Source organism: Micropterus salmoides, unplaced genomic scaffold (assembly GCF_014851395.1).
Source record: "Micropterus salmoides isolate LMB-PRFRI ecotype aquatic unplaced genomic scaffold, ASM1485139v1 Ms_hic_scaffold_4, whole genome shotgun sequence".
Lineage (NCBI taxonomy): Eukaryota > Metazoa > Chordata > Actinopteri > Centrarchiformes > Centrarchidae > Micropterus > Micropterus salmoides.
The window spans coordinates 2,737,220-2,754,098 of record NW_024043372.1 but is presented as its reverse complement, the minus strand read 5'-3'; the positions used below and the strand labels follow the sequence as shown (position 1 = coordinate 2,754,098).

The window sequence follows — 16,879 nt, the reverse complement described above, 5'->3', positions numbered from 1 at the left end:
AAAATGCGTGGTGGACTACAGGAAGCGTCGGACCTCTCCACCAATAAGCTCCCGGCGCAGTGCGTCACGTGTCCCCGGAACGCCGTGACGTACCACCAGGACCGCCTGCGTGCCCTCAGTCTACCGGCGTCCGCACTGAAGCTCGGAGCTGAATTTTCTCTCCCAGCGGCGGTTTAAGGTTCGTTAGTTTGAGTTCATCGCGCAGAAATGTTGTGTTTCAGCGGGCTGTCGGTGGCGCTGGCTCTCGCTCTGGTCCCGGGTCCCGGTGAAGCCCTGAAGGAGGGAGAGTGTGAAGGTAGGTGTTTGTGCTAGCTTCAGTTAGCTAACAGCAGGCAGCTGAAGGGCTCCTGCAACTTTTTATTACATCACAACAAGAAGGGGAAATAAATCCGAGAGCTCCTGTAAAAGTGTAGAAACTCCTGGTAGTGACGGGAGGTTATTTATAAAGCTGCGGTGTGACATGTTTTAGGGATGCTAACTGATCTACATTCATTATTCTTAATGCTGGACCAGCTCATGAAAACCCCACCTGGAGATGATCCGAAAAACAACCCACGTCTCACTTCAATTAACATTTAAATCAGTGATTCCCACCCAGGGTTGCTTCTGGGGTCACCAGGAGAAACGTGGAGAAATTGTGATTTGATAATATAACCTAAAAAAAATCTACATATTTGTCGACGCACAAGTAAGATGACACGTTTTGTGTCATGCTGATCTTTATTTACAACACCGGTGGTCTGCACAAAACAAGCCTCTGCTATTCACCAGCCTGGATTCGCTGTAACTTAATGAAGACTGCAGGAAGATTAGTTTGAAAAAACACATCAAAGCTTCTGTAAATGGTTGAACAGTCAGTTTCTGTTTGCTCCTCTAACCTGTGGAACAACCTGACCTTCCTCATCAGGACCGCCCCCCCCAACTCCCTGTCGCTCTAAATCCCTGTTTTATTCGAGTTAAGAAAGTTCTTATCCCAGGCTATTTAATCATTATTAAATATCATAAAGTCTGATATGCTGTGTACTCTAATGTTGCATTGCTGTACCCTGTAAAACACCTTGTCCAACCTTCGTTGTTTTAAGTGTGATATATAAATAAAGTTGATCTTTATTAAAAACAGTCACAGAAATCCATCCCATGATAAAGGGGTATGTAGGACAGGCTGATAGGGCTGCGGACGGTACGACGGACCAAAAAAGGTTGGGGAAACACTGATTTAAATCAACCGTGACCATTTTTGTAAGGTTAAATGAAACAGAAACTCCAGTACAGTATTTACATATATTACTGTATAGTTTTAACTAATTTCAGAGCTGCACTTGGCTTCATTATCTGCGAATCTGCTTAATTAATTGTCTGCAAAATGCCAGAAAGAAATAAAAAAGGGAGGTTATAATTCCCCAGACTTGAAGGTGAGATCTTTAGATTGCTTGTTTAGCCCAAACCAATAATAATAATAATATTAGTGATGTCGTAGAACAGCCCTAACCCCTAACATGCACTTCCTGTGCTCTTCTTCTTCTGTCTCCTCACAGATCTCTTGTATTGATTGAACTATTTGTTCTTACTTCTTGCTCTAGGTCTTTACCCCAGTGATGCTGCACGCTGTAAAAGCTCTTAGTAAATCTCTTACTTTACTGATGCTTTATTGATGCTTAAGTATGTTGTTCCTCAGATGGAAATCGATTTGGATTATACACAGATTTACACCCATCAAACATACTTTCTTACTTAAAGTAGTTTTGTTAAGCTTTGCTTTGGCAGACCAGTGATCTGTATCTCTGCCCTGATGGGAGCAGAGTGAAAAAAGGGTTTAAGGGTTATTTATATAGCACTTATCAAAACAATGTACAAGAAATCACACATAAAATACAAAGAATACCACAGCTGGTAATAGGATACATGAAGGTAGAATACAGGACAAAAGAACAAGGATCAAAGTGAAGTGAAATAGAAATGTTCTCCAGGACATTATAACATGATTAATAAAGATAACTACAATTAAAAAAAATATTTTTAAATGACTGGCAGCAGCTGAATTTAATTAATGGTCGCTCAGCCGATTATTCAGACCAAGATCAGATCATCAGCAGGAAATCCATTAGTGTATATTTAGTAGCTTGAAGAAGTCTTAATGTTTTTACAGTGTCACGTATGTTACAATGGCAGATGTTTTAATTATATTGTTTTCATTCTGCGTCTTCTTGGCCAGGGCGCTCTTGGAAAAAGAGATTTTATCCCAGTGGGTCTTCTCCCCTGGTTCAATAAAGGTTAAATAAATAAAAAAAGATGATTGTTTCCTGCGCTCACGAGGCTGATAAACAGAAAGTGTCTGCAGGCGGCCTCGTCAGTGAGCTGCTGGCGAACGATGTTGGCACCTCGTGTGTTTTAGGAAGAAAGTTAGTTTGGAGCTCTAAATGTTAACACGTTTCTCCTGAATGACAGCAGATCTAATCGAAAACCACTACTGACTCGCTTTAAATATATAAAGTTATACTGCAGCTGAATGACGTCTGACAAACTGAACCTCGCTCTCCCTCTGAAACCTGCAGCGAAACGCAAAATTGTGTTTCCGTTTCATTCATTCATAAAGCTTCCATCTGAAACAATACGTTTCTGGCTGAGATACTAACATCTGTATTAGACTGTACTCTGCAGGAATAATAGATTATACATGACTTTTTATTTATTACATCTCATGGCAGAAAGGTCTGTCTGTATTCGCTGCGAAGAGCAGATCGTGTTTGTTTGTGTCGCCATGAAAAGGCAGCTAAAAGTTTCCCACCAGGAAATAAACACCACCATGATATCGCCATCTTTCTTTCAGCCAGCTAACTAAGTTTAGACCGACTTAGAAACCACCCCTCACAGCAGACACCCCACCACGTTGGGCTCCTGTCGGGATTAAATCTCCTGCGGCCGCTGGGAGTCGTTTAATTTGCGTTTTCCTCTTTGTTTCAGTGTGTGTGACGTTCCTCGGGAAGTTTTACGAGTCCCTGAAGGAAAACAACGTGAACTTCAACAGCGCAGACATCGAGAAGGCCATCGTGAAGAGCTGCAAAGATGCTAAAGGCAAAGAGAACCGCTTTGTAAGTAAACGGAGAGTGACGGTCCCCTATAAGGGCCATTTTTAGATGAGACTGATCAATTTATTTATTTTAAAGAAAAAGTGTTGATGGAAATGAAACGTTTGACAGCATCTGCAGGTGAGAATTTTCATGCTACGATTATTGTGGACAAAAATCTCTTAAAGGTCATCAAACTTTATTAAAATATTACAAAAAGAAATAAAAGGGAGTACGATTACTTCACACCTGATGGCCTTAGATTTAGATTTTCTTTGTTTAACTGAAATCATATATACATAAAAAAAACAAAAGCAGGTTGGTTGACTGGACGTCTGTCTGTGTTTCTTAGATTCTTTGCACCCATTCATGTTTTCCTCCTTTTGGGCTTAAATCGTTTAAGACTTTAATCACTTTATTTTCAAAGTTTCAGACCTTCCTCGGGTAAAATCCATTCATTTTAATTTTCAGGATTTGTTGGGGTTTTTTTTAAAGTCTGAGTTTATGATCGGACCCCACAAGACTGTGATGCTCTGCTGGGTGTTTGTGGATAAAAGGCAGAACGTTAGCGATGAATCGCTGCACAGTTCTATTATGAGTCTTTACAAACCACCGGCACCCCCCCCGCCGTCTGTGCACCACCAACAGAAACCTCTGTCCCGTCTTCAGCGGGTCGAGAAGCTAATGTTAGCATAGCACCTCACAGCCAGAGCGAGTCTGTCTCACTGGTCCTGCTGTGGCTTCAAGTGTATTAAAAGGCAGAAGCGAGTTGTGCTAATGGTGCCTTCTGAAAAAAGCGATAATCGTGATGATGGCAGAGAAAGAAGTTGTTGGATACCAGCACACCTCTCGCCGCTAAGAACCTCCAAATACTGCAGAGAGCTGCTGGTTAAAGTGAGCGTGTTCTTGTTAAGGTGGCGCTAACGCACACTGAAAGAAACGTGTTGTATAGAGCTGCACGATGTGGTTAACAAAATCATATTGCTATGGTTTTAACAGATTCTCATTTACAAGAACGATTAGAGGCAATGATCATGTTTGCATCAACAAACCGTCATGATGATGATGTGACGTTTGTTGGACGAACAAACAGGTTTTCTTGGATCTGTAGGCCGGGCATCTCTGCAGCAGGACACTTCTTCGTTAAACACTTTTCCTTTTTATTAAAATAATCTTGAGACAAGGATCTTGCACTTGGTCAAAATGCGATTTTCAATAATACTGTTTTACCTAGTTTTAATACACAACTGATGTTTTCCCTCCAGCTGCTGTTATCAGATTAACATTCATTATTCTATTGACATTTTATCTTATTAAAAACAGAAAAGGGAAACCTTTGTCACTGAGTTAATTTAGTCAGAATCACAGCTTTATTTACATATGAGGAATTTGCTTTGGTGTTAAGTTGCTACATGCAGACAGAAAAATACAGTTGACACAAATAAATGTAGAAATATATAAATATGGAATAAACGGATTCAAGTTGTCATGGAAATCGTATCTTGCCGGTGAGGGAGTAAGCAAATAACCGAGTAACAACCAACCGTCGTCTTTGAAGAGTTTATTAACAACAGAGAATAAACAGAGAAGTACTGAAACACACATACAGCTGGGATCCAGACCTTGAATGAACATTCAAGGAGAGGGGAGGAACAACAAGAAGTGGAAAACACCAAAACGATCTCACAGCTCTGACCCAAAACCTAGTAAATGTGCACAGATTAACATAAGGAGCAAAGGAGAGGAAAGGTTAAGGATAAAAAATAAAATGCATGTATATGTAAGACATAATAATAGTACAAGAACATGCATGAAAGAGGACACAATTTTCTGCCATAATATAAAAGAATAGAGAAAAATAATTCAGCTATTTGCAGAGCCAGCTTTGTGCAGTGATGTGAGCCAGTCAGTGGGCGACCCGGGCCTTTGTAACGAGGCTCGCTGCAGACGGGAAGACGCTGTACTCTTTTTCTGTTATCCACACATCAGACTATATGATTGTCGAGTCATGGACCAACTCTGTTAACGAAGAGGAACTTCACTTTGTTTTCTGAAGCCGCTCCATGCTGAGACAGAATGTAACTATACAGTGAAAGGTGTGAAACAGCAGACAGTGTTTTCATCTCTTGAAGCTGATCCGTAGCTGCTGTGGGCGAATGACCTAGTTTACTCGTTGCCGACTGCTGCACTCTGTCTACAGTCTGTCCTGTGTCTCTTATGCAAATAGAGCAAAGCTTAAAAGGGCTGTCTTTGTCCGGCTATAGAACGCATTTTAACACCAGGTGGAAATGGGGTGTGATGGCACTGAACACCCAGGTAACTATCGCTCCAAGCTGCAGTCTCTCCAGATTATTTGACTTCCAGCTCATTGTTTTAACGTACAGCTCTTGGCGCTCTCAGCATCTTTTCAGCTGCTGCAGGCAAAAGGGCTCTGCTAATATCTGTCAGCCGAAGAGCCAGATATTTCTCTCTGGAGTGATGAACAGAACTGTGGATGTCACGAGATTCTTCGGGACCAGAATTCTGAAAACGTGTCCGTGTCGTTTTGCAAGGTACCAAAGGGGATGAAACACGTGGAAGATGGCAACAAGTGCAGCTGCAGCGACGGCTCCGTCCCAACTCGTCAAACTATAGAGTTAACTCTTTAACTTCAACAGCTCTGTGTCAAAGCCTGGATTTCTTCCAGTTTAGAGATGTTGGAGAGCTAATTTAGACATCCTCTCACAGCTGTTAGTAGCTTTATTTAAAGTTTAAATGTTTTTATTTAAAGAGTGCATGTTGAAGTACAGGGGCTTCACTATTTTCATTTAGCTTTTTACCAAATTGGTACCGAGAATCGTGCAATTTCACTGACATCGACTACTAAATTTCTGGTTTCTTTTGGTTATGGTGAATGGAGACAGAGAGACTGAATGAAACCAAAAAAAAAAACAAACAAACCAGTCAAATAAGATTTCTTTCTCCTCCATTTCTCACGTCTAGTGTTACTACATCGGAGCAACAAGTGACGCAGCCACCAAGATGATCAACGAGGTGTCCAAGCCTCTCAGCTACCACGCCCCCGTGGAGAAGATCTGCGAGAAACTGAAGAAGAAGGACAGTCAGATCTGTGAACTGAAATACGGTAAGGACGCGTCGCTGAGCCGACCCTTTCCTGTCCAGGCTGAACTTTAGCTGCCTTTACATCCACTCTGAGATGTGAGGCTGCCAAGCAGCGACGTGTGACTCCTCCTGAGAGTCAGATTAGGGGAATGATGATGAAAAGAGTGTCTGCAGGGAGGTGTTGACTGATAAATGAATTATGAGGATGAAACCCTGCTGTCGTATTTCTCCAAATTCATTTAAGGATGTTAATAACAAACATGAATTTATACAAGCTGAGTTGGCAGGAAGAAAATTACATTTCACTGCTAAAATCCATAAATATAAAATTAAATCTCCCACCTCGCTCTCTTTCATCCCCTGGGAGGTTTTTAACTGCTCTGCAGACGCAGAAGATGACACAAATTAGCAAATGCACTCCTCCATAAAACATTTGCAGCTTGTGCACCTTTAGAAATAAAACACGATGAGGAACCTTTTTAAGGATCAGTCAAGTCCTTATTTTGTGTCTCCTCTCATGTAGACAAACAGCTGGACCTCACCTCAGTGGACCTGAAGAAGCTTAAAGTGAAGGACCTGAAGAAGATCCTGGAGGAGTGGGGCGAGTCCTGCAAAGGCTGCGCCGAAAAGTCCGACTTCATCCGCAAAATCACAGAGCTCATGCCCAAGTACGCCCCCGCAGCCGCCAAAGCACGGACAGATCTGTAATGAGGAACAAAAACAAACAACTTTGGACTTGACTTGGACCAGACTGCTATCCAGGGAGGACCAGGAGGACCAGGAGAGGAGGAGGAGGAGGAGGAGGGGGGGAGTTTTTTCTGACGTGTTTGTCTCAGTCTAGTTTTTTTTTTTAATCTGGTAGTCCTGCACTGATTCAGCAGTATAGATATTTAGTGTAAACACATAAATGCTGAAGTCCTTCACTATACTTTTAAATCAAGTGTAAGGAGAGGGAGTTTGAGTTTCACAGCACAGGAGCACTGACTGAAGGGGACCTTTGAGCGTTTGGGAGCAGGACTTCTGCTTATGTACTTCATACATTTCACAGTATATTGGCTATAATCTCCAAAAATGTCAGTATAACCAAATATTCCATCGTTGCATTTTAACGGAAATGTCACGGAGCAGCTGAATCAGTGACGACTGCACCACACGTGTCGCTGTAAACGCCCACGCTACCACTCCTCCAGCCTCTTACTGCCCAGATGCTTTTTGCAAAGTCATCATGTTTTGAAGAATGTGTTTAACTTCCTGTAGTGTTCCCACATCTTTACCCTCCATTTCCACGACATCCTGTCGAGGAGGATGTTTTTCCTCGTCGGTGACCGAAGCCCCCGAACATGAGACATCACAACCGTTATCAGGCGCTGCAGTTCCTCCTGTCCAATACGAGACAAGAGATCATTTTACTAACGTGATCCAGGACAAAATCTGTTCTGTGCAAAAATCAAGTAGATATGTTACAAAGTTAGACTCTCTTTCTTACGTATTCTCCACTCGATTAGTCAAACTCAGAAACTGAAACTGCACAGAACAGGACTGTGTTTCTTAGCGGATCACTTGCGTGGTTATTGAGTTCTGAAGGGGATCTGTTAATGTGAACAGGAGGAACAACGACAGCAACTAGAAGCGGTTCTGATTTACATACGGGCAAGCGAGTGTTGTATTAAGATGAAATATGAAGCTTTAATCCTTTAAGGCCTGAGGTAACGTAAAAAAGCCCATGACCTGCAGAGACAGACCTCCCAACACTTTTTTTTTTTCCCCCTTTAACCTCCAATTTATTGATTTTTGTTGGTTCACAGTTTACAGAGTCGCCCATATTCCAGCCCACAGTCAGTCACACAGATTGTGCCCTTATTAAAAAACATTAAATAAAACAACTTGTTTTTCTTCTCCTTTCTGATCAGCACCATGACCATTAATCCACAAGGAGTTAAACCAAAATGTGATGAAAATGTCCCCTGAATATGTAAAACTTGAAATAATTAGTGTCTTATGCCAGGAAAAAACGTCCTCAGAGGTCGTGGAGTATGGGTGACGTGTGTTGAAGGACATTTCTGTTTGACATCGATCCTCCTCCTATTTCTTTTTTTTTTTTTTTTTGTCTTTTTTTTTTTCCCAAAGTGAGAAATATTTATTAAAGATTTATCTCATTTCTGATACGTGGTCATTGTTTTCCTGCTTTGCTTTTTCGGTCCGACTGACTCCATCCCAGATGGTTTCCGTAGTGCTGCCGTTCGTCTTGTGACCATTGTAACTCGTGAAAAACACGCTGCAGCTCAACCTGCTGCCCGCCTTCCACTTCCAAACAGCGCCGGCATCACGTCGCAGAATGATCCAGTCAGACAGGCGTTGGGTGATGGGAGTGTTGAAATTTAAAAGAAAGACAAAGGAACTGTTTGATCCCACTCTCACCTGCACCTGTGCAACAACATGCGAGGTTCCTGATATTCCTATATGTATATTTACTTCCACATGCTGCGGTGACGCCTCTCCCCTCCCAACCCCGGGTTTTTGTGTCTTTCAGAAGGGATAGATATTTTATTGTTTGATGTAAGCAAACGATGTGTACTTAAAACAAAATCATGATAAACGGTTTGTGATGCTTGAACAGACTTGAAATGAAAACTGAACATATGTTGTTGTTTCATGTACGGCCCAGGCGCTTTGTTACGACTGTACTATTTTACTTTTTCATTAAAATATGAAAAATGTCCGTCTGGAGTGCAAGATGGTTCTAACTTCCTTTCAAACATCACAGGTGTGAGACGAGCGTTAAGTTGAACTTAACTTTCAGACTTTGACCTTACCTGAAAGGAAATTCAGACGTTTAAATTGTGCAAACATTTTCTGGATCCAAACATTTTTTATATATATTTTTTTCTTTTAACTTGGAATTTCATCCAACATTAAAGTAACAGCGTCAAAGGTCTATACACCTGTTTATTAAAAAAAAGAAAGATTGTTTACATCAAATCTAGATAAAAAGCCGCAGGAACATTTGTTTTAAGAGCAAACATTTGCCACAAGAGAGTGTAAAAGTAAACTGAATGTTAAAAAATGAGAGGGTCAAACTAAATGTTGGATAGAACATCTTATTTCTTTCACCATAAATTGGCTATTAGTTATATAATCCAGTTGTGACGGTGCAGCTGAAGGAAAAATGTTGTCAAAGTCTTAATAAATATAACAAATAGTGTGTAGATGTAGCTTTTACACTTTGACATCCTTTCCCAGAAAATGTACAGTACTATAACTCTCAGGTACTTCTATTATTCCACTCTATTCCAGACAGAAATATTACACTTTTTACTACGTTAATATATTTATCTGACTGAGTTCTTCTTTGTTTAGAACAAATTACCCAACAGCATGTAAAATTAAGTTTGACCAGACAATAAAATGCTGATTTACACATAAATGTAACGCTTAAAATTAAAAAAATAATCCAATATCATTCTATCATCATTATTATTATAACAACACTAACTGCATATTGAGTATTTCTTTCAGCTCAAACTTCTTTAATTGTACTATAAATGTAAGACTTTTACTACATTATTTTTAAATGAAGGCACTGTGTTGCTTTACAGTAACTAAAGGAGTATAATTTATCAATTTTTATAATTATTTATAGAATTTAAAAATCATGTTCCACATAAAAGCAAAAACGTTTTCACATAAATAAAGTAATAAAATAAAATAAGTGCATAATAATTAATAATTGCTTCTGTGTGCGTCCTGACGGTGATTGGTGTTCAAAAGAAAGCGTAACGCGTCACGACGGCAGCCGACGTGCGTCATAGCGGTCTCCGCCCTCCACAGGGAAAGCGCACATTCCTATTGTCCAAGATGGCGGCGTAGGAGCAGATCCTCTGATGCTGACATGTTTTTAAACGAGTTTACGCTTTTATTTCGATATTTATGCAAATATTCAGCGCGGGGAGAGGTAGCGTGTCTCGGCCGAAGCTGTCGCCTGCCTCGCTGTTTCGGCTAAACCTCCTGGAAGTCGCTCCCCGGGCCGGATTCCCGTTGCAGGCACCGAAAAGTTTGAGCTCCATCCTCCTTTGAAAATGAAGCGGCAGGCCGGGAGGGGAGACCAGCCCGTCCAGGGCCATCGCGAAACGGATCCGGGAGAGGGAGCGGGAGAGCGCGCGGAGGGAGGAGCTGCCGCCGCCGCCGCCGCCCCCGCTGGCTCTGCTGCTGGCGGAGAGCCGCGGATACCACCGCCGGAGCCGCAGCAGGGAGCGGGAGAAGCCGCGGCTCCGGGAGGAGCGTGCGGCCGCCCTGGAGCTCCATCACCGACACGAGCTCAGCCTCCTCGGCCGCCCGCCTCTGCGCACCACGGCGGCGGAGCTGCCCGGAGCCGCCGCCGCTGCCGCCGCCGCCGCCGCCGCCGCCAGGCCGGGAACGCTGGAGTACAAAACGCTGCTCATCAGCAACCTGGGCTCGCAGGTCTCGGACGAGGACGTGGAGGACGCGCTGTTTCACGAGTTCAAAAAGTTCGGGGACGTCAGCGTGAAGCTGTCGCACACGCCGGAGCTGGGCCGGATCGCCTACGTGAACTTTCGGCACCCGGAGGACGCCAAAGAGGCCCGGCACGCCAAATCCTCCAGGTTGGTTTTAGGAGATCGGCAGCTTAAGATTGAGCCCATGTACGTGAGGAGGCGGAGCGTCACGCCGCCTGACGCGGGTTATTTGCCTCTGCACGCCCCGTACCCCTACAGACAGCGCTCCCTGTCCCCCCCGGGGCCCGCCGGGGTGAGTAACATCAGGGACCTCAGAGCCAGACACTACGCCCTGGAGACTCTGGGTCTCAGCAGGGAGAGGGAGAGGATTCTGGACTACTATGGCATGCTGGATGAAAGGGGCCGGCCTTATGGCTTCGCCCCCGTGCCCGTGGTGGAGGACTTAAAACCTGAGGACGATCAGAGAGCGACCAGCAACCTTTTTATTGGAAATTTAGACGGTCAGGTGACAGAAGCAGAGCTCAGGAGGGGGTTCGACAAGTACGGCATCATTGAGGATGTTGTGATTAAACGCCCGGCTCGCGGACAGGGGGGCGCCTATGCTTTTGTGAAGTTTCAGAACCTGGACATGGCCCACCGGGCCAAAGTGGCCATGCAGGGACGGCTCATCGGTGGCAACCCGATAAAGATCGGCTATGGCAAAGCTAACCCGACCACACGGCTCTGGGTGGGCGGTCTGGGGCCCGGGAACTCGCTCGCTGCCCTCGCTCGGGAGTTCGACCGCTTTGGGAGCATCAGGAACATCGACTATATAAAGGGGGACAGTTTTGCCTACATCCAGTATGAAAGTCTGGACGCTGCTCAAGCCGCCTGCACCCAGATGAGGGGCTTCCCTCTAGGTGGCCCAGAGCGGCGCCTCAGGGTGGACTTTGCTAAAGTGGAGGAGAGCCCCTCTCGGGCGTTTCCCCCCGGTTACCAGCCCCCCGTCGCCGCCCCCTCACACTACGACCTCCTCGGGGACAGCTACAGCCGCCATCGCAGCCTGGAGCGAGAGCTGAGGGGGGTCAGGGACCGCTCCTCGCCCCCCTCCCACAGCCTCCTCTCGCAGAGGGAGCGGGAGCGGGCCCTGCTGGAGAGGGACTACGCCGCCAGCCCCACCCGGAGCCTGGAGAGGAGGGCGGCGGCAGTGGAGGCGTTCGGGAGGAGAGGAGCGAGGAGTCGCAGCCGGAGCAGGGAGCGCTGGCTGAAGGAGCGGGAGGAGAGGAGGAACAGGAGGAGGAGCAGGAGTCCGTCCACCGACAGGCCGGCGGAGGAGAGGGAGAAGGAGCGGGGGCGGTCGAGGGTTCGAGGTCAGATAGGCGCCATCTCTCCTGATGCGAGCCCAGACCGAGCCCGGGTTCGAGCTCCTGACTCCACCACAGAGCCGAGAGACCACTCCCCTGACAGCGGCGCAGGTGGGCGCCACTCCGCCACCAACGAAGAAGATCCACCACCGGGCCGCCACCACAGCAAGCGGCCCGCCAGCGAGCATGTCAACAACCACCACCACCGAAACAGCGAGGTCATCGCCGCCGCCAGCTCTCCCGCCATCCTCACGGACACGCACACCTCCTCCTCCCCCGGCACGCTGTCGGAGTTCGCCCAGGCCTCGCTGTCCAAAATGTGGCACGGCTTCTTCGCTCTGAAGAACAGCAGCTTCCCCACGGACCTGTACCTGCTGGAGGGCGGCGCCGCCTTCTTCAACGCCATAATGAAGGAGAGCCTGAAGCTGCAGAACCAGAACCAGCCCAGCCAGCTGAAGATCGTCCAGAGGCTCCGCATGGACCAGACCCGGCTCGACGAGGTGTCGCGCCGCATTAAACTCGGACGCCCCGACGGGTTCGCCATCCTCCTGGCTCTCCAGGGCCCCGTCGACCGCCAGGCGCCCGCCCCCGAGCCGGGGCTGCAGGTGCGCTTGCTTCGCCACCTGGTGACCTACCTGCGGAACAAAGAGGCGGCCGGCGTCGTGAGCCTGCCCGCCGTTAAAGAAGGGGGACCCGGGGCGATGCTGTACGCCTTCCCCCCCGGAGTGTTCTCACAGCAGTACCTGCAGGCCGCCAAGAGGACTGTGGGTAATATGGACGAGGAGCACATGGTTATTGTGATCGTTAATGACACTAATTGATTATTACACTGAACAGTACGCGCAGAGCGAGCTGCGAGGAAACTACAAATACTTCCACGTTGTTTTTAAAGAGATGCGTCTCGTTGTTTTTATCCGGTCTCTTCTAAACGAAACACTACGTCTCTCTCTGTCATTACGTTACGCCTGCCTCTCCGACGATCGCTCGGTCGTCACATTTACAGACGACTTCAGTGTTTTAATTGTTGCAATGAGAAACACTTAAAGGAAACGGATGTGAGCGCCTGCTGCACAAACAGGCGGCTCTGATGCTTTTCTACTCTTAAGCTGTAACGCTCAACACTAAATCGGAGAAGGGGGGTCGTTTTTTTTTTTTTTTTAAAAAAGCTCATTTACTTTATTTGTCTTTTATCTGACTTTACCAAGTTGTTATGTGTGTGTATATATATCCAGTGTCCGCCGGGCTGGGAGGTTTTCTACAGAGTGATTGTACTGTAAGCTGAACAGAGTCTGTCTCGCAGCCAGCAGAGCTAAAGGTGACCCCCCCCCCTCTCCAACCCTCCCTATTTTACATAGCTAGTGTTTTTATGAATTGAACCATTCCAGCTTCTTCTTTCTTTCTGAAAGGCGAGTGTGTGTTTGGGTCTGTAGTTGCATGCAGGAAAAGACAGAGACAAAGGAAAAAGTTATATTTTGTCCGTTTAAAAAAAACAAAAAAAGAAAAAAAACATGTATTCTTCCCTTTCAGTAACCTGTTTGTTCAGCTGACGTGAGGTCTGATCATATTACTGGTCTGGATTTTATACTGTGTACTGACTTTTACTCAATTTTAATACATCGATCCATCCATCTCTTTTCCATCCGTGGGTCTGGTTCTTTTTTTCATCTGCCATCACTTCAGCTTCGAGGACGTCTTCATCATCTCAGTCCTGCTTCTGTCTCTGAAAGGTCAAGTGATTCTTATCCAAAACGCACCGTTTTATCAAAATACATGAATACCTCCGCACTCAGCCGTCTGTTCTGTGCACTGACGACAGTAACATTCAGCTTACTTAAATTTTACGGCACTATTTGGCAAAATTAAAGGTCACGCCGTCATCCATGCTTGTACAAGATAAAAGATAATAACACTAAATTACAGGGAAACTAAACGTTAGTTTGGGGGCTTCAGGTCATGTTGATGCATCAGTGAAATTAAGACTTTCTCTCTTTTTTTATTCTCCATAAACGGATTTGCAGTACAATGCAAATACTTTTTTGAAGACAGGGTGTGTTTTAATACATTTACATGTGTGGTAGGGCTGCAACTAACAAGTGTTTTTAATTATTGACTAATCTGCAGATTATTTTCACTATTAATCATTTAGTCTATAAAATGTATTTAAAATTTTCCAGATGTCTTTAAATTAGAGCTGCAACGATTAGTCGATTAAACGATCAGTTGGTCAAAAGAAAATTAATCTACCACTATTTTGATAATTGATGAATCGTTTCAGTCACTTTTAAACATTTGCTGGCTTCATCTTAAATGTGAGGAACTGCTGCTGTTCTTTGTTATTTATGATGGTAAATGAAGTCTTTGGACTGTTGGTTGGACAAAAGAAGCCATTTGCCTTATTTTTGATATTTTATATAGACTAAATGATTAGTAGATTAATCATGACAATAATCTGCAGATTAGTCAACATTGAAAATAACCTTTAGTTGTAGCTCTACTTGAAATGGCTTCTTTTATTCAACCAACAGTCTAAAATCCAAAGACTCTTCATTTACCATCATAAATAACAAAGAACAGCAGCAGGTCCTCACATTTAAGAAGATGAAGCCAGCAAATTTCACAGTTTTGCTTAAAAAAAGAGTGACAAAGTGACAAAGTGACAAACGATTAATCGATTATCAAAATAGATGTCAAGTTTATTTATAAAGCACATTTAAAAACAACCAGAGTTGACCAAAGTGCTACAGTGTAAGACATAAAAATTAAAACGAGTGCACGAGTTTCAAGTAAATTGCACAAACTTTGTGAAGCTCTTTAATTACCTCTTGAAATACACGGGTGGTGTTGTCAGTCTAACTCACCTCATGCTTTCCCAAAGTCTTTACAAACAGCTCCAGAGATTCGTCTTCAGCTTTAATCCCTTTGGATTTATGAAGCTGCTGAACTGGACCTGAGGTTTTTCAATTTTGAGTGAATGTTCGTGCCGAGACAATATTTACAGACAAAACCCTGATTTAAACCACGTTTTCCTCACCCAGATGATTTTTTTTTTTTAAAAGACGACGTAAGATGTGTCAGAATATGAGCAGGAAACTCATCAGGACTGAAACAGCAAACAGAAAAATATATAAAAGATTTCCCGGCTGGTTTGTGGTCGAGCGCTGACTTTTAATCGCTCTTCTTTGGCTCCAAAACCAAGAACTTCAGTTTTATTCTTTGTTTCGTTTATTAAACTTTAAACAAACAAACACTTAAATATTTTCATTTCACTGTTACACAAAACAGAAAAGCAGTAAATCTTCCACCGGAGAAGCTCGAACGTGTTTTATTGATTATTTTTATGTAACTTCTATTTTAGCAGTAAAGTTGAGACACAGCCTGTTTTACAAAATGTGTTAAAGAATTACTACGCCACCTGCTGTCTTCTTTCAGCAGTAACTACCAGTGGTGGAAAGTTAAGTGCATTTACTCAGTTTTAGTTTAGTTATTAGGTATTTCTACTTTACATTTTCTACTACTTTATACTTTTACTCAATCTGTTCTCAGTATAAATTGACTTGTTGCAGGAATTTCGTAAAACAACTTTTTTTTTTTTACTCGTTTTATTCTCTTGTTCCAAGAGAGACACCCCCCCTTTTTTTTTAAAGGACATCAAACATATTCAATGAAATGAAAACAATGTGGAAATGTTCTCACTGTGCTGCAAAATAAGGTTTTAGGACTCAACAACAGACAGAAGTGCCTTTTAAAAGATGGAGGTTTTTGCAGATTAAAAGGCCCAAAACAGTTTAAATCAGTTCCACTTTGACAAACTACAACAGAAATACTGCTCACACATGAAAACGTAAATGAATCTAATCCTATAAGATATATTTAACACCATTAGTACTTTGATTCTTTAAATATAATTTGCTGTCAGTTCGTTTGTACTTTTTACTTTGAATGCATGACTTTTACTTGTAATGGATATTTCTAAATACTAGTATTATTACTTTTAGTTAAGTAAAGGATCTGAGCACTTCTTCCACCACGGGTAACTTCCCTTTTCACAGATAGCTTGATGAGCTGGTTTGTTTCCAGCATCCTGTCCTTAAAGTACGTTTTATTTTTCTTCTAACATCTCTGTCTGCATGAGCAGCGTCTCCACCTGTTCTCACTCTGCTGATGGTCTGACAGTTTCTCAGTCCAGCAGTTATTGATCTCTGAATGTGTTAAAAGAAAAGAAAAGCAACGTCCTGAAGGAAACCGACAGGCGGAGAGTTAAACTGTTCAGAAAAGCTGCTTCTTGTCCTCCTGAAACCCAAAAAGATATAAAAAAAATACTCTTAGAAGAAACTGAATGTTCATCACGTCACAGATCATATAAATATACCAGTTTTGCACAAAACGCTGTTAAAAATAAAATAGAAAAACACTTTTTACATTAACTCGACGAACAAGTGGTGGAAACACTTCCCTCTTCCTGTCTCATGTGAACTCGTGGAGTGCTGTTATGACCGATAGCGTCACGCAGACCAGGTGGAGTCCAGATCCACGACGACAATCGGTTTTTGTACACAGATTCACTCTTTGGTTTTGTTTTGGTGTCGACATAGAAACATGTATTCTGTATTGAAAGAAATGTAATAAACACTTTATGCTCTTTCTAAGACCGGATGGTGGCGTTTGTCTGTCCTTCGAGGTATTTTATACATGTAGTGCTAGGATGTATACACCTGTATAACTTCACTACTATATTAGGAATATCTATAGATATTTCCAAAGTAAAAGTCCAGTCTGACAGTTTATGCCACCTGATAAAACACATTGTCTGCAAATAGCTCACTGTTATTCAGTGCTGTAAGAAGTACTCTAACATACTACTACAAGTTAAAGAAGCAATACCACGATGTGTCCGGAC

The 16,879-nt window shown here is 43.6% G+C and overlaps 2 protein-coding genes across 2 annotated transcripts; both read left to right on the top strand.

Annotated features, from left to right (window-relative positions):
• Positions 1 to 92: 92 nt before the first annotated feature.
• manf (mesencephalic astrocyte-derived neurotrophic factor) lies at positions 93 to 8,886 on the top strand. Its single transcript, XM_038696164.1, has 4 exons — positions 93 to 295; positions 2,962 to 3,089; positions 6,048 to 6,189; positions 6,691 to 8,886. The coding sequence occupies exons 1-4, from the start codon at positions 208 to 210 to the stop codon at positions 6,873 to 6,875; spliced, it is 543 nt and encodes a 180-aa protein (XP_038552092.1). The 5' UTR covers positions 93 to 207; the 3' UTR covers positions 6,876 to 8,886.
• A 137-nt stretch (positions 8,887 to 9,023) lies between these two features.
• rbm15b (RNA binding motif protein 15B) lies at positions 9,024 to 16,628 on the top strand. The gene is given in 2 exon segments (XM_038696163.1): positions 9,024 to 10,264; positions 10,266 to 16,628. Coding segments are annotated over 2 exon segments (2,559 nt in total). The 5' UTR covers positions 9,024 to 10,243; the 3' UTR covers positions 12,804 to 16,628.
• The last annotated feature ends 251 nt before the right edge of the window (positions 16,629 to 16,879 follow it).